This window comes from Mastigoproctus giganteus, chromosome 7 (assembly GCF_048544385.1).
Source record: "Mastigoproctus giganteus isolate SK-2022 chromosome 7, ASM4854438v1, whole genome shotgun sequence".
NCBI classification, from domain to species: domain Eukaryota; kingdom Metazoa; phylum Arthropoda; class Arachnida; order Uropygi; family Thelyphonidae; genus Mastigoproctus; species Mastigoproctus giganteus.
This window is the reverse complement of record NC_143581.1, coordinates 183,172,713-183,190,302: the sequence shown is the minus strand read 5'-3', so window position 1 is coordinate 183,190,302 and position 17,590 is coordinate 183,172,713. Positions and strand designations below refer to the sequence as shown.

Sequence of the window (17,590 nt, the reverse complement as noted above, 5' to 3'; positions counted from 1 at the left end):
AAGCCACGATCCCAAAAAATTAGAGGAAAATCTTAATCAGTTATGCACAGTTAGTAAGGATTTTGGACTATGGCTAAAACAAAAGTAATGATGAACAAGTATGCCACAGAAAGGGAAATAATGATTGAAGGAGCAGTAATTGAAAAGGTGTAGTCATATACTTATCTGGGACAATTCATTAGCTGTAATAATGATAAATGGCTGGAAGTCAAGAGAAGAATAAATTTTGGATGGATAGCATTGAGGAAATATAGTCACGTACTGAAGAGCAATATCCCAGTTTGTCTGAAACATAAAATGATGAACCAATGTATACTCCAAACCATGACTTATGGAAGTGAAACTTGGGCACTCACAAAAAGACTGGAAGAAAAGCTGAGAACTACACAGCAAAGAATGGAATGAATTATATTGGGAATCAGACTGTTAGATAAGAAGAGAAACACACGATTAGGCGGAAAACTCAAGTAAAGGACATTCTTATCAAAACTAAAAGAACTAAAATGGTCTCGGGCAGGATACATAGCTCAAAGACATGATGACAGATGGACTAAGAAAATAACTGAATGGTAACCAAGAGGAGCTAGAAGAAAACCTGGAAGACAACGGCGGAGATGGATAGATGAAATTCATGAGTTTGTGGGTAGTAAATGAATGGTCATTGCACAAAACAGAACAAACTGGAAAGTTGCTGGAGAGGCCTTCATCCTGCAGTGGATTGAAAATGGCTGATGATGATGATGGTATATCAGGCTTAATGTCCAAGTTTGCAGACGATACGAAGGTTGGCAGAGTTGTTAATGAATGACACTAATGACAGTACACTGCTGAAACAGGATCTAGAAAAGTTGAGCAGATGGCTGAGAGGTGGCAAATGAAGTTTAACATTGACAAATGTAAAGTACTACATATGGGAAGCAGTAATCGCAGAGTAATGTATCAACTCTGTGGTACCATACCAACAGTGGTAGAGAATGAAAAGGACTTGGGGGTAATTGTGCAGACAGATGAAGTTTTCTGAGCAGTGCAGACAGTCTACAAGAGTAGCTCATGGTGTCTTGTCAATGATATACAGGAATTTTTCTAGCAGAGATAAGGAGGTGATTATCCCCTTGTATAAGGCAATGGTCAGGCCACACCTTGAGGTCAGGTCTGATGGCCTCATTTTAAGAAGGATGTAGAGCTGCTGGAACGAGTACAGAGACGGGCAACAAGATTAGTGAACAGAACAAAGGGTTGCCTTACGAAGAAAGGCTTCAGTTTTGCAAATTACAGTGTCTGAAGACTAGGAACCTGCGAGGTGAGGTGTATAAAGCCTTGAATGGTTTGAGCATGCTCAATGCTGATGGGATACTGCCTCTTGCTCAGAATAATCACCTGAGAGAGCATAAATTCAAATTGAGGAAAGATGGTTGTAGGATAGATGTGCAGTAGTTTGCCTTTAGCCAGAGGGTGGTTGATTGCTGGAACAAACTTCCATCTGTCGTAGAAGTTAATAGCTTAAATAGATTCAAGGCAGAACTTGACAAACATTTGGAGCGAGGGGATGGGTGAAACGAGGGGTTTTTTTTTTTTTTTTTTGGCTGATGCTATATAAGCTTGCTTTCTTGCATCATGTGCTCCTGCTAATGCTCATAAAGTAAATCTATAAACTACTGACCATAATATAATGAATTGATTATATCCTCTTATGTCCATTACTAATGATTCAGTCATGCCCATAATACTTAAGTAGAGAACACAAGAACAAGAACAATGATTCCTCAGAAACATTCCATATTTTTAAGTCGAGATATATTATATCACAATTACAACACAACTAAAAATTTGAAAATTTCAAAATCAGTAAAATTTTGATTGTCCTGTTGTACAAAAATGCCTTAACTTATCCATAGAGATGCAAATCTTTAATGAAGAAATAATGGCCCAAAGTACCTTCCAAACAGGCTAACAGCTAACAAAGTAATGACAAAAATAAACCTTTATGGGTGTTCAACAAGCACACAGAGTAATAAATATGCAATACGTCTGCTGGCATGCACACTGAATTTGTTGGGCACATCAGATCTATAGTTTATCTGTAATAGACTCATTGAGCAACCAGTGGCCAATAATCTGATAACAAATATGGACGACTTACATACTGTTTGTTTGTTTGTAGTGGAATTTAGCTGCAGTTCTACCTGTTCTGCATTAATAAGATTAATTTTCCCAGGCAATTTCTATTCATACATCTACTTGTCAAGATACTAATTTCCTTCTCTAAAGAAATCTGGATGTATACAAGTACTGTTCAACACATTTTGCCTTGGAACTTGAGTATCTTTAAAAGCAGATTTATGATAAGAAATTACTTGGAAAAATTAACCTTACTGGTAAAACCTTTTATTGTATTCCTTACATTGAACAATGGCGCACACACTTTATACAGATATTTAAAAATACAGAATATAGGATGGTTCTGAAACCTGAGCAGGATAATCAACAGTGGAACCATCGATATCAAGTGGACCAATCAGATTCATCCCCTTCCTTTTAGAGTTTATATAAGTAAAGGAATCCTTGCTGTTTTTCTTAGCATCTTTTGCCAAAGATTTCTTGTAATTTGCCTTTGCCTGCCTAACCTCGTTTGTGACCTGATTACAGACTAGCTTATATCTGCCATAGGCTTCTGAGTCGCTTGATAATTTATATGCAAATTCCTTGAATGCTTCCCACTTAGAATTTACTGTTGGTAACATCGTCAGTTGATCCCACTGTACTCACCTTTACGGAAGCAAAAATCCTTTCCTTTACCCCTGATGGTAATTAAATCTTTAAGTAAATCCCACATCAGTATACTGTGATCACTGCCACCTAGTGGTTCCTTTACTCTCTGGTTGCCTCTCAAACAAGTTGCTGCAGAAAACAATCATCCAATAAATCCAAAAAAGTCTTAGTGTGTGAGTGACCAACCCACAAGTTCCAGTCAACATCTGGGAAGTTAAAATCCCCCATTATAAGACATTCTGATTTACTAGCTCACTCTATTTCTCTGTACAATTGTTCATTGTACTCATTTGAGTCATTAGGCCTATAACACACTCCTACTCTTATTTTTGCTTTCGCAGTGCTTATGTCACACCAAACTGACTCAATAGTGCACTGTTCATCTATATCAACTGGATGCACTTCTTTTGATTTTATGTATTTCTTAATGAACAGCATACCACCTCCTCCCTTCCTATCCTGTCTGTACACATTGTACTCCCCAAATTCCAGTTCTGCATTCCTTATATCTGTGTGACACCACGTCTCTGCTATCCCAACAATATCCGCCTTTGATGTCTTGACCAGCACTTCAAATTCATCAAATTTTTTTACTATACTTCTAGCATTGGTATCCATGCAAGTATACATGCACCTATTCTTATTCTTAGTTACCCTAACACATCGCATATACCTACCTGTTTCACCATGACTGCCATCAGTCCCTGAAATCCCCAGCACCCCTCGCTCCAGGCCGCTACTTATTCTACAAGTTGTGCAAGAATCACCTTCACCTCTACCTGTGGCTACTTTTAACCTTTTAGTCTGTGAATGGAGGTAAGTTCCTTCTAATATTGAACTAACAAACTGTGCATTTACTTCTGAACATATAGTGTGATTAAAAGGATTCCAACTCATGTTTTTGTTTATACTTGTCACATTTTGGAGTTATTCCATGCTGACTTACAAAGTAATTCCCTTGCAACCTAACCATCATAATAACGGTCTAATAATAATCTTTAATGATAATAACATTCTTTTTTTTTTTCAATGATACAAGAGATTGTTGAAAGCAACTATGATATCTATTGTTTGTCTTCATCCTCTTTGTGTTATTTTGGTCAGAACTCCTGTACAGTTAAAGCAGTGAATAGAAGCATTGTAATGATGGAGGTAACTAGTTTTCAATGTCCCATTTCTCTGGGCATTTTCATCACCCATCTTCCTAAAGATGGTTCAAAACATCTGTGTATATGTTGATTCACAATTAATCTGAGTGGAATGAATTCATAATACATGATTCTATTGTTTGCATTAAAATAAACGTTTAAAAAAAATTTCATTTTGCAGCACATCAGCATCTTAATCCCAAATTGTGCCAGTTATTAGGCTTGTATAAATGTGTATGTTGAAACATGAAAGGAAACTAGTTCTCTCTTAAGTTTCCTGACCCAATTTTTCTTTTGCATCAATCAGTGCACAAGGCACAAATTTTATGGAAATACATTATATGTTAAAATCTTGCATAAAAATGCTTTGCCACCATCCTAATGTGATTCCTACCTTATTAGCCAAATTGCAGATAAAAGATGCCTGTTTGTACAAGTTCTTTAATTTGCATCACATTTCCATCTGTTTATGAACTTGGAAACCACACAACTTACTGAGTTCTTGCTGTTTCCTCTCCGGAAAGATGTTTTCATGTTATGGGTTCATGTAACGAGTTTCTGTCAAACAGAATTTGATGGACATGTGCAGTTCCTTAAAGTCGGCCATTCCCTGAAAAATATAAATTACGAGCAGCAGTGTTCTGTTTATGCTCGCATGACCACATCGGATGGATTTACAATTAGCCATTTTGACAGGAATACAATCTTTACTGTATTCAGCAGTCACTTAAGCTTGAACAATAATTAACTTGAACATGTGCTACTGTGCTCCCATGCTGACTGCTTGGCTATGTCAGAGCTAAACACAGCAAACGATTTAGCAGTCTACATTCTACTACCAACTAGCACACAAATTTTGTACTGAGTATGGTTGTTCCATTTTGCAGCCACTGCAATAACTTTTGACCACACCTCATACATCGTGTGAGAAATGATGCTTAACATGCTCATTCAAAATGAAAAAAATTTCATGTTTTCTGAAATGAAAACATTTCATTTCACAATGAAAATTTTAACCACAGTATTACTAAAGAACTGATTTAAATCATACTAAAAATAAATTACTGATAACTTTTGTTAGTTCATCTATCACTGCACATGACAACTTATGTGTGTATGTTTCAGGTACACGAAGAAAACAAGTACCGATCCTTAAAGTTAATATGAATGACTAAAGTGGATTTCACATAACATTAATACAGATTTTACACAAAATAAATATTCTTAAGGCTGGAAAGGATTTTTATATTAAAAATTTCTCTTGTATGTTCTTTCTACATGCAACTGTCTTTCATAATAGTATTACAGTAAGCGTACTTTGAATTTAATGTTGTAACTATTTTTCTGAATTTTTTTCTGTTTCCACTTCTAACTGTTTTCTACGATTTCTCCATGCTGCCATGTAAGAGCGGGGATGAATGGGGAGTATTCCAGCATACCCTAAGAATGAGACATAATTTTTTGATATTACTATCACTTTAAGTCTTATATTTATATGGTAAAAGAATATATACTGAAGTCATGTTACATAAAATTAGATTATCTTAAAGATAAATGTTCCCTTCTAACCAAATTCTGACCAAGTTAACTGGAAAGTTAACAACTGTTCACCATAATAAACATCTCAGTATAGTGGTGATTTGCCGTTTTTATTATTATTATTATTATTAGCTATAGGGTGCAAGGAAGCCCGAGGCTTTTGCTGCACCAGCAAAAAAAATTCCCGATTTATCGAGAGAGAGAGAGAGAGAGAGAGAGAGTCAGAAGTAGAAGGGAACCAAGAAAGAGAAGAATGATGATATCCAGCTTAGGACCCTAGGTGTGCCAAGCCCATACTCACCAGATGTGAGCGCCTGGTTTTTTTTAAGGATAAAATTAAGATGTATTAAATACTTATAACCAGAACTTTTTTTTTCTTGTAAAATATAAACTTCTTGGAACCCTGAGGAAGTCCCGTAGAAAATTATTTGAAAATCAAAATTGAAATTTGGTGGGAAATTTCAAATGTGCGTGTGTGTGGTGGGGGGGGGGGGGGTTAAATGATTTTTTTCTTTAGATATCAAGAAAAAAATTATTTTACCATTTCATTTTAGCCACCACTTGCCACTCACCCTGCAATCTTGTTTCTTCACTGCAGTGTGTTTAATAAAGTCACCTTTTCCTTTATTCGATACGAAACCAGGGGCTCAACATCTGGTGAGCTGGATATCATCATTCTTCTCTTTCTTGGCGATTCCCTTCTACTTTTCTCTCTCTCTCTCTCACAGGGTAACTCGATTTTTTTTTGGCTGGTGCAGCATAAGCCTCAGGCTTCCTTGCACCATATGGCTAATAATAATAACTTCAGTACTGTCACACTTATGCAATAAAGATTATATGCATTGTCATTCCCCAGTAATGCTTTTAAATAATACTGTCATAGTGCTAATTTCACATTAAGTTAAAAAAGAATAGTAAATTGGACAAAGGTAATTAAAACTAATTTAATAGGTATTATTTATTGTTCAAAAAATTTCTTAAAGATTTCCATAGTAAAAGCATGCTATTATATTTCTTATTGCAATTCTTTTTTTGGCTGTTTATGTCTATGGCTACATGATGGCCCTGAAATAAGCCATGGTTTTATTAAGCATTGTGTGATTGGCAAACGCTTCAATAGATGAGTTACAAAGTCAAGCTGTAACTCTGCCAATGCATGTGACATTAGTAATAATAAATGATTTTATCTGTATTTCTTTTTAACTTCCAGAATGCCATTCCAGCAGGAAAAAAAGGCCTGCTTATAACAATCATCAAATCAAACTAGATATTGTGGATGGCATTTCCCCTCTAAGTATACCCATACACTTGAAGTCTTGCATATGTACTTCATACCAACTAACTTTAAGTAAAATGAGACTAAAGTTTTTATCCTCACAAGTTTCATCAAAATCAGTTTCTTTTTCCTAATGCAAGATCTAACTTCTACTTATTTCCAATTGATGGACCTCAGATTTTGATAATTCTAAATATATCACTGAATCTGCTCCTTTTTTATATACCTTATATTAAGTCACTGGCTCTGTCATCAAATCTGCCAATCAGTTTTTCACTCACTTCTAATAGAGATAGAAAACTGAAATTTTGTACATATTCCTAATTCACACGACAATGCATTCTATCAAAATTTGAGCTAAATCTATCAAGAGGTGCAGCCATTGCATGTCAATATATTGGCTACTTGGATTTATACCTGACCTGGATTTCGGACCTTTTTCCCCAATTCTTATATGATTAGAAATGGTGTAATTTTGTTTACAATCTCTTTTGACGTAATCATACTTTACTTATAAAAAATGTATGAAAATTTCTATTCATAAAAATAATAAAAATTAAAAAAGTAAGAAAATAAAAAATAATATAAAAAACAATTTTTCAAAAATATATCTTAATTCCAATAAAATATAAGGTGTGGCCTTTACTCCTGCAACATAAAATGGCTCATTTTAAAAAACAGTAAAGGCCACACCTTATTTTATCGGAATTAAGGTATATTTTTGAAAAACTTGTTAGAGTACATAGTCTAACGAAGGACCCTTATAATGTCACTTTGTTGTCTGTCTGTCCATCCGTCTGTCACAGCATTGTAGCTCTGGAACCACTCAACCTATTGACTTGAAATTTTGCATGGGTTTGTACATCATGTGGGCCAACATAATACCATATTGATTGTTGCTGACAAAAATTTGTGTGAGAAATGGGGGGTGGGGGAACCAAAAATGTTGTCAACAACTTATAGCTTATTATACACCATTGGAAAGAGCTCAACGAGTATTTCCGGCATCTCTCTCCCCCCCCCCCCCATACTTCTCCTTCAACCCATGCACAGTACTAAGTACTATAGGTTTTGATACCTTTCATGTTTGGGGTTTTCATAAAAAAAAAAAAAAAAATGTTTAAAATATAATTTTAAAATATTTTTAAAATTAAACATGGTGGCGCCAGACAGGAAAATGTAATTTTCGTATCCCCCTCTCTATTTCCATCGCTACAAATTTAAAAATCACACTAGTTAAAATTAAAAAAAGAAAAAAAAAAAAAAAATTTATTGCACATTAATAGCGTGCTTCTTTGTACTAAGTAACTCTCCTTTTGGCGACAAAAAAGTTGCTAAATAGTTAGTTAATAATTCTATAAAAGTAATTTATAAATTTTGCGATGAGAAGTATTTTCTAACAATTTTCAAAGCTGGAGTTGTCTTGGGAAAGAGGTACTCAGAGAACCAGTGCTGAGGTGGCAGTGGTGGGGAGGCACCTGTGCGGAGTCTTGCACGGCCCTCACCTGCCAGTTGCTTCTCCCACCCTTGTCATTCACAACAACTGAAAAGGCTCAAATAGACAATGTTTCCGTTATTCCCTCAGTTTTAGGCCAAGCTGAGGTATTAGAAACTTTTTTCCATTACCATAAAGCTCTCTATTTGAGACACTAAACTAACGACCATTCGTGACTATGGACCCTTGAACCTGAGTGCCTGGCACTCAGTAGTTGACAGATTTTTTTTTTATATTATTGTTTATTTCCCTTGATTTAGAGTTTTGTACACAGTCCAATGTCACTTCTAATGATTGCATATATTTATTAATTTTGTTTACATCATTGAGAATATCATACCCTACAGTTATAGAAATGATACAAGGGCAGTTTCTGAACCTGCTTAAATAAACTATTGGCTTTTGATGCAGTTGCATTATCCTTTCTGAAAGCATTAATTCTTCTAAAGCCTGGTAAGTTTCTTTTAACTGAAAGTGAATGGCTTTAAGTGATTCTATTCTTGCTTTCCATCAAGTGTCACTTAGTGGCTTTAATGTTATTTTTAAATTCTAAATAATATGTAATTTTCAGGAAATACGTATGAAGGAAGGTTGTTCAAGAAAATTAAAGTTGAATGGACAAATGAGGAAGAAAAGTTGGTTCCGTAAGTGTAGATAGCAAAAGGATGTTGACTGGTTGTGGCATGTGTTTAGACTGCTTTGGAAAAGAGAGAGAGCAGGAATTATAGAAACCAATTCAAAAGAAAAGTGCCCATGGAAGTAACTATAGAAAAAGCATTATTATTTATTATTATTATTAGCCATATGGTGCAAGGAAGCCTGAGGCTTATACTGCACAAGCCAAAAAAAATATTGGTTTATGCAGAAAATATTGCATATGAACATTGGATTGTACCAAAGAAAAGTCTGCATGCTCCACTTCTTGCAGCTGCATCACAAAGTAAAAGATTAAAAGAATAACCTACAAGAGGAATGTATACTGCTTTTGGATTAAATGTTCAGTGTTTAGGCTTAGATGCCTTTTTATTGCCCCTCCATATTTGACCCACTATCACACATAACATTGCCCTTTGCAATTGTTAACGTCTATATTATATGTACTATTCTAAAATATTTAGCAGCAAATTTGCAAGACCTTCACTGGTGTGATCTAAAGCTTTTGAAAACCATATAAAATTTTTAAGAATTTTTACCTCGTTGGAGTTCTTATCAATATGAACATGTCTTAGTATTACTGATGTTTGTTCTTTGTGGAAAACAACTGGTATACAGTCCACTTGCAAACTTTGATATTTTGCAATTCTGTGTTCAGTACTTCACTAAGATCTTGTAAAAACTTATTTTGAAGTCTTTTAGAGAGATGATGCAGAATACATCCTTTCCTTTCTCAAATATTAGGTAAATATGCTCCCAAATTTCTATTAGAGTTATGATCACTTCCCCTAAATGCTAAATTTATAATAGGAACAATAATGCATAGGAACAATATTACAGTAATTATTTGTTCATACAACAGTTTTAACTTAGTTCATCTTGGTGTTTCTGAAACGTGCTTGTGGTTAGCAGTGTTTATATTTTCTTTAATAGTTTTGACTTTAATGTGCATCAGCTTTGGCTCTAGTGTTCTAGCATCCAGGGTGTGTGTGGTATTTTTTTTTCTTTAGTTCTGTTGGAGAAAGGTATTACAGAGAAGACATTTGATATGTCTTTCCTATCTCCCAGTATTTTATGAAGTGTGATGGTTTCTTGTGTATTATGCAGTTTTGCAAAGGAGTATCTATGTTCCCTGTCACAGACAGGATATTCTAAGGGTAAATGCTTAACTGATTGAGGGACAGACACTGCAGCTTTGATACACTGAGGAGGTTTTTGCTCTGAGCGGGTGTGTGTGGTCACGGCAATTTTTTTTGCCTTTGTTTCTAGAAAACCATTTTGCAAAGTTTGCAGCCAATTTTTGGCTGAGCTTAATATATACTTTCTCACTGTAGTGCAAATAATGGTATTTGAGGTGGATGTTCAGACATGGATCTTATCCTGTATGCATAAATCAGCATTAGTTTTTGATGCCTGACATACATGGAGGGTCATTGGATTCTGCACATGAACTCGTTACTAGAGATCTTCTGAAAATGTCTTGAGCTATGCACATGCCACCATGATATACCGAACTAGTCATCTGGAGTGTTTTAATTGGAACAATTTATTGTTAGTCTGCATTTTCCAAATTGCCTGCCATTTGGTGTTACGAGAGTTTAATTATTGATTTACAATCTGTGCATGGAATTGTAAAGCTGTTTTCTAATGGGAGACTAGCTTATAGACTAATTGGTCTGTTTTCAGAGAGAGATCCAACTGAATCGGACATTTCTTTTATTCATCCCTAGTTCTTCTAAGTCTATGTTGAATTTAATATACAAGGGTATTGAACTGATTTCGTAATGCCTGGATTGTGCTTTGCAAGCCAGTGCAGATAATACACTTTTGTAAGAAATCTAACATGAGCTGTATCACCCACAATTCTACCATGTGTATGCTGCATTCCTTTGGGAGTGATTGTGCTACTATTATGTTCAGGAACACTGCTGCAGCTCCTACTGCACTTTCAGTTTTTGAGCCATCTATGTACACTAGGGTATACTCTGAAAAAACGGCATGGCAAGCAGCATGCATTTGTTGATATTGATGCTGAGATAGTGATGATCTGCATTTCTGAAACAAAAAAAGGGTCAATAGTAACTGATAAATTGAAGGGCAAGTGGGGAGGACTCTGATAAAAAAAAAAGAAACATTATCTTTTGTTAGGTGTTGCTGTGCAAGTAATTCCTTGAGGTGTATTCCTAGCATCTTGTGAATTTTTGGCTGAGCCTAATATATACTTTCTCACTGTAGTGCAAATAATGGTATTTGAGGTGGATGTTCAGATATGAATCTTATCCTGTATGCATAAATCAGCATTAGTTTTTAATGCCTGACATACACTGGAGGGTTGCTGGATTCTGCACATGAACTCGTTACTAGAGATGTTCTGAAAATGTCTTGGGCTATGCACGTGCCACCATGATGTACTGAACTAGTCATCTAGGGCACTTGGTTTTGCTAAGTTGTAAATTGAAGTCCTGTTATACAACTTAGACCAGTGCCCTGCACAATCAAAGCAAAGTAGTACAGCAGTCTGCTCCCCATGTTGTTGCTGAGAGGACTCTAAGAACATTGAGCTTTTTTAAGCAGAAAGTATATAACTGTTTTATGTGTTCTAAGAATATTAACTTCTGTTTAAGGATTTTATATTAGACTTCAATGACAGTACTTGCCTTTCTGCTCTGGTTTGGGATGTATTTATTTCTGCTGTAGTTTGTGTCTGCAGCAGAAATAGATACATGTTTTCTGGGAGGATATTTGAAATCTGTCTTGGCTCCATTTATTGACTTAATTTACTGTGGTCTTTATTTGCCTTTCTATTGTTTGCATGTTCTGAAACTGACTAAAAGTACTAAAATTGTTCATATAAAGAGTGCTAGGTACTGTGATTAGTAATGTATCTGCTATAGTTGATCTGATGGCAAAAAGAATGGTGCTGAGGACCTACCTTTGAGGAATGCCTTCTTCTTGGCTAAAGATTTTTGAGAGTACAGTTCTTATACAGACTTTAAAAGTGTTGTGGCATAAGAATTTTTGAATTAATAATAGCATATGTCCATGAAGCCTGAATGCATGTATATCTCACAAAACACCATGCTGTACCATATGCCTTCTCAATGTCAAAACATACTGTTACTTGATGTAACAGTATGTTTTGACAAGAAATTCTGATAATGATTTCCACTTTTATTAAATGATCTATAGTGGACCTGCATTTTCTAAATCTGCACAGTTTGTTGTTTTCCAGGAATCATATTAACATACTGTTCACCTCTTTTTCCAGTATCTTTGCAGAGACAACTAGTTAATGCAACTGGACAACAGTTGAGCAAGTTTGTGGGATCTTTTCCTTTTTTGGAAAAGCAAGTAATATAGCATACTGCCATCTTTCTGGGAAAACATTTTCTATGCAGATTCTGTTACATAATCTAAGTATGGCGTGTAATGATCCTGTATTTAGCCATTTTATCATTGAGTATTTTATATCATCTGGTCATACTGCACTTGGTTTTGTCAGAGATAAAACCCTTGGGAGCTAATGAATTGTAAAAGGAGAGTTGTACAGTATCTTTCCTTTGGAGACGAATTGCAATTTGTGTTTTTTTTAGAGCTTTCTTTATATATCTGGAATTTAGTTGTGTCAAGACTGTTTGCAAACATTTCTGCATATGTTTTTCCTAGTACAAGGGCTGTTCAATAAGAATGATCATAATTTTTCGTGAACAACTATACTGCTTGCTATTTCTAGTTTATTGAGACGGAAATAATTTGCACTTAAATTATTTCCGTCTCAAGAAAACATCAGCTGAATTGTATGAAATGTTAAAAGAGGCTTACAGTTAATCGCAACTTACATATAGCACAGCTCTCAAGTAGTTTAGAATGTTTAAAGATGGATGTGATTCAACCACAAAAATCAGTGGTCCTGGAGCTCCAACCACTGATGTCACCACAGAAACCATAAACACTGCTTCTGTAATTGTGACAGAAGATCTCGTATAAGGTAACTGGCAGAGATGTTGATAATATCAATAGGAAGCATTCATGGTATGACTATTTGCATATGACACGTGTTTGTGCACACTGAGTTCCAAGACTACTCACACCTGAGCAAAATTAAGTTTGCATGGAAGTTTGTCAGGGGGCTGCAATGGATGGTTATTGAAGATGGTGAGGTTCTGCACAAGGTGATAACAGCAGATGAAACATGGCATCATCATTTCGACCCAGAAGGTAAGCAACGAAGCTGTTTGGAAGTGTGTCATCACCAATACCAAAAAAAAAAAAAAAAAGCAAAAGTTGTGGCTTCTGCAGGAAAGCCTATGATCATCTCTTATTTTAACATTCAAGGAATGGTTTACCACATGTTGTGCCATGTCATACAACTGTTACTGGACCTTACTACAGAGCTGTACTGCACACGTTGTGGGATCGAATTCATCACAAACAACCACAACTGGAAGCAGGTGGTTGGATGCTGCATCAAAAAAAGACAGTGTGAGACATCACATTGCTCATACTGTCATTGAGTAATTAGCCAGCATTAATGCCAAATGTGTTCCTTATCTAGCTTACAGCCCTGGCCTTGCACACCACAATTTTTTTATTTTCAAAGTTAAAGAAGAAGCTAGAGGAAAACATTTCCAGTTGTCAGCAGAAGTTGTGAAGATTATTCTCAAATGCTTTTTTTTTTTTCTTTTTTTTTTTTGTGAAAACCCCAAACATAGGAGGTATTAGAACCTATAGTACTTAGTATTATGCATGGGCTGAAGGTTGAGAAGATGAAAGAAGATACTTGTTGACATTAGACTTGGAACTTCTGTAGATTGTAATTTTCAGGAAATACGTACGAAGGAAGGTTGTTTGAGAAAATTAAAAGTTGAATGAATAAATGAGGAAGAAAAGTTGGTTCTGTAAGTGTAGACAGTAAAAGGATGTTGACTGGTTGTGGCACGTGTTTAGACTGCTTTGGAAGAGAGAGAGCAGGAATTATAGAAGCCAATTCAAAAGAAAAGTGCCCATGGAAGTAACTATAGAAAAAGCATTATTATTTATTATTATTAGCCATATGGTGCAAGGAAGCCTGAGGCTTATGCTGCACTAGCAAAAAAAAAATTTAGTTACTCTGACACACACACACACACACACACACACACACACACACACACGATGTGAGACCCTGGAGTTAAATGCAGCAAAAACAGAATGTCTATGAGACAGAGCGGAGAGACTCTGTTACCTCCCTTTTGAATGGAATCTAGAAGCCTGAGAGTTTTGGGGGCACGCAGTCAGATGTGGGAACAATATTCCATGGTAGGGTGGAGTTGTGATTTGTACAGAGTGAACAGCTGTTTGGAAGAAATATAACGCTGAGAGCAAAAGAAAACCCAATTTTTTAGATGCAGAGGAAGCAATATTTGTAATGTGCTTATGCCAAAAGAAATTAGAAGTCAGAGTAATCCCCAACAGATACACAGACCTTGCCTAGATATCAGAGTGTCATCAAAGATAAGCATAGGAGCAGAAGAACCCTTTTTGCAAGATACAAGACAGGACCGAGTTTTATATGATTGAAATCAACTAAGTTATCTTTGCCCCAATGGAGAATTACCTGGTGACCGACATTTAAGGAATTGGTAGGGGATATTCAAGAAGTTAAAGCTGTTTGTGCAGGACAAGATTTCTCAAAGTGGAAGGTGGAATACAATGTTCTATCCTCAACAAAACTATGGATAGGATTTCCGGACAATGGGAGAGGATCATTAATATACAAGAGGAAAAGAATTGAACCTTGAGGAACACCAGCATTAGTGGAGAAGTTAGAAGACAGACAGCCAGCTACCATCACCCTCAGTGAGCAGTCAGAGAGAAAACTGGATAACCAATTACAAAAAACAGTTGGCAAACCATAAGATGGAAGCTTGTTTAGAAGACCTTTATGCCAAGCATGACCAAAAGTCTTTGAAATGTCAAGAGCAACTGCTTGAGTTTCAATAAAATTTCCCATTGAATTTGTTTGTTTGTTTTAGGATTTTATGGCGCATTAGCATCTAAGGCTATAATACACCAAGTCAAAAAGATGTAAAATATAAAACTATAATATTACAATTGTTTGTATATTATTGTGAAAGAGTATACGATATAAAATGCTCATAAAGCATAAAACAATAAAAACATTCTAGATAGTTATTTAGGTTAATAAGTTGTAAAAACTTAAAAATAGCTGACACGTTGTCATTGTCCGATAAAATCTGTCTGAGTGTATAAGGTTCAGACAGATGGCTAAAACATAAACGACGGTCATTATAAAAAGACGGACATTCAATTAAAATATGACGGATTGTTAAAATGGTGTCACAATTTCTACACATAGGACGATCGTCTGCCCTCAGCAGATAATTGAATTTGTCCATAGATGGATAACATAAGCCAGAATATCACCAGTGGATCAACATTGATGGAATCCATACTGACAATCGTTAATCAGATGGAAGGTTTCTGGATAGTTTAAGAGTTGGTGGTTAATTGATTTCTCCATTACTTTAGAAAGAGTAGAAGTGCAATGGGACGATAATTGGATGGGAGGGATTTGTCACCCTCTTTAGGAACTGACTTGATAAGAGCAAATTTCCAAGCAGAAGGGAAAACATCTTTGGAATAAGAAAGTGAAAAAATGAAACACAGAACAGGAGCACAGGTTTTGAGAACAAGTGGAGAAATGCCATCGAGACCTGGAGGCTTTCTTAGACCAAGATTGTTCAAAATTCTTTGACATCCTTTTGATGGAAGACTACAGGAACCATTGAATGGAGTGTAATGGGAATGATGGAAGGTGGTTTGCCAAGATCATCAATACACAAGTTGGAGAAAAATAGGATGCTAGTAGGTCAGCTTTATCTTTGGCTAAACTGGAAATAGAACCATCTGGTTTTGACAGAGATGGCCGAAAGTTGCAGGTAATAGCTTTGCCAAAAGATCAGAATGTTCGGCTACCATTTTTTTTTTACAAGAAGCAAGTTTTCTACTCTTCACCTGTTTGAAATCTAGTTTGGACTAATTAATAACTGCTTTGCAATTGTTGTGAGCTTTGGTGTAGGCAGAAAATGAACTTGGAGGTTTGGATACAAGCCAATTATGATATATGTAACATTCTTATCTCGAACAGTCTTAGCACATTTATTGGAAAACCAAGGTTTAGATAAAGTACGAGATTTTAAGGTGGAGTATGGAATAAAGGATTTCATCCTAAGAATAATTTCATCAAGAATAATTTCAATGACGTGATCTGAGTAAACGTTGACATCAGAAGATTTGAAATAGTAATCTGATCAAGGAAAAGAAGAAAAGAAATCTTGCAGATCATCCCATTTTGCATTCTTGTAAGGCAAAACAACATGAGGTCAAGAAAGGCTCCAGTGGAGAAGAGACCATCACCAAGTTGTGACTGGAAGTAGTTAGAAGATCACTCACATCAAACATGGCATATATATTGCAAGAATATACCTAGTTCCTTGATATAACATGACCTTGACCCCACATACACACTACTCAGATTCCCTCCATTCACTATCTGGCAGAGTAGGGGAGCAAGGTTATACACTAGCTGTGCACCATACACTTGTATAGGTTATACATTAGTTATCAATAGGTTCAGTCCAGTGGACTATCATGTTTCCGGAGCTTTGCGCTGGAGACTAAACACCACCACTTCAGTCCTCCAATAAGCAAAGTGGTGGCATTGCACCAGTTGATGAGAGTCATCTATTACCTAGTATTGCCTGGTAACACAGAGAGGCAGCATTCCTCCATGTGGTGTGGGTGCCACGCCTAGACCCCTGCTTACATTTGGTTCACACTTGGATGGTCACCTCCAGTATGCTAGGTGCAATGTTTCAGGACTTGCACATGGGGGTTATACCTAGGGTTAAAAACAGTCCCACCATGTCAAAAAATGGATTCCACCATGTTTTTGAAGGATGGCAGAAACATTGGAGTAAGTGCATTTCATCAAATAGGGACTACTTTGAAAAGGACCATCAAAACATGTATGATTAATAATGGTGTGTTGTGAAAAAAAAAAATTTATCATTCTTTACTGAACAGCACTCGTAATTCACATTAAAAGAGAAGTACAGATAAGTACACAAGGCAATAATTAAGAACAAAGTGTGTAGTTATTTAATTTTCCTTTCTTCTAAATTCTGTCACAGTTCAAAAATGTTTTTTTTTTTTTGAGGGTTGCTCACCATGGGTGATAGTAGATGGCTTTGTCTTCTAACTTATTTACAATTGCCAACATTCCCCAAGGTTCAATCCTTTCTCCCACTCCTCTTGTGTATTAATGACCTGTTTCACTGATCGAAAATCCTACCCATAGTGATACCAGCATACTACTTTCTCCACCTTCTAGTTTGAGAAACCTTGCCTCCACAAATACCTTAATTTCAATCTGTCTAAAATTAAATCTCCTACTCTACATAAGCACAAACTGTACTTCCTCTGCATCATTCAGTTTCTGCTGCATGCCTTTTTTATAGATACTTCAATGAGCACTGTTCTTCTAAATTAGCATCTGTAATGCCTCCATTCTCTTCCAAACCAGTTAGCAATCATTTGCTGTCCAACTCCAAACTCGCAAAACCAACTTTCTGTCTTCCTTCTACTTCTCCCCAGCAAAAACCTTTCTTCACATGTATTTCCAAAAAATTAAAATCTATAGAAATT

General features: G+C 35.9%; 1 protein-coding gene across 2 annotated transcripts in view; it reads right to left on the bottom strand.

The window, feature by feature from the left end:
- Positions 1-5,138: 5,138 nt before the first annotated feature.
- Positions 5,139-17,590, bottom strand: part of mRpS16 (mitochondrial ribosomal protein S16) — a 28,073-nt gene continuing 15,621 nt past the window's right edge. For both annotated transcript variants that reach the window (XM_090377227.1, XM_090377228.1), the window contains exon 3: positions 5,139-5,357. In XM_090377227.1, coding sequence (XP_090233353.1) covers positions 5,254-5,357 — 104 coding nt within the window. In that variant the 3' untranslated portion in view covers positions 5,139-5,253. The remainder of the gene's footprint in view (positions 5,358-17,590) is intronic.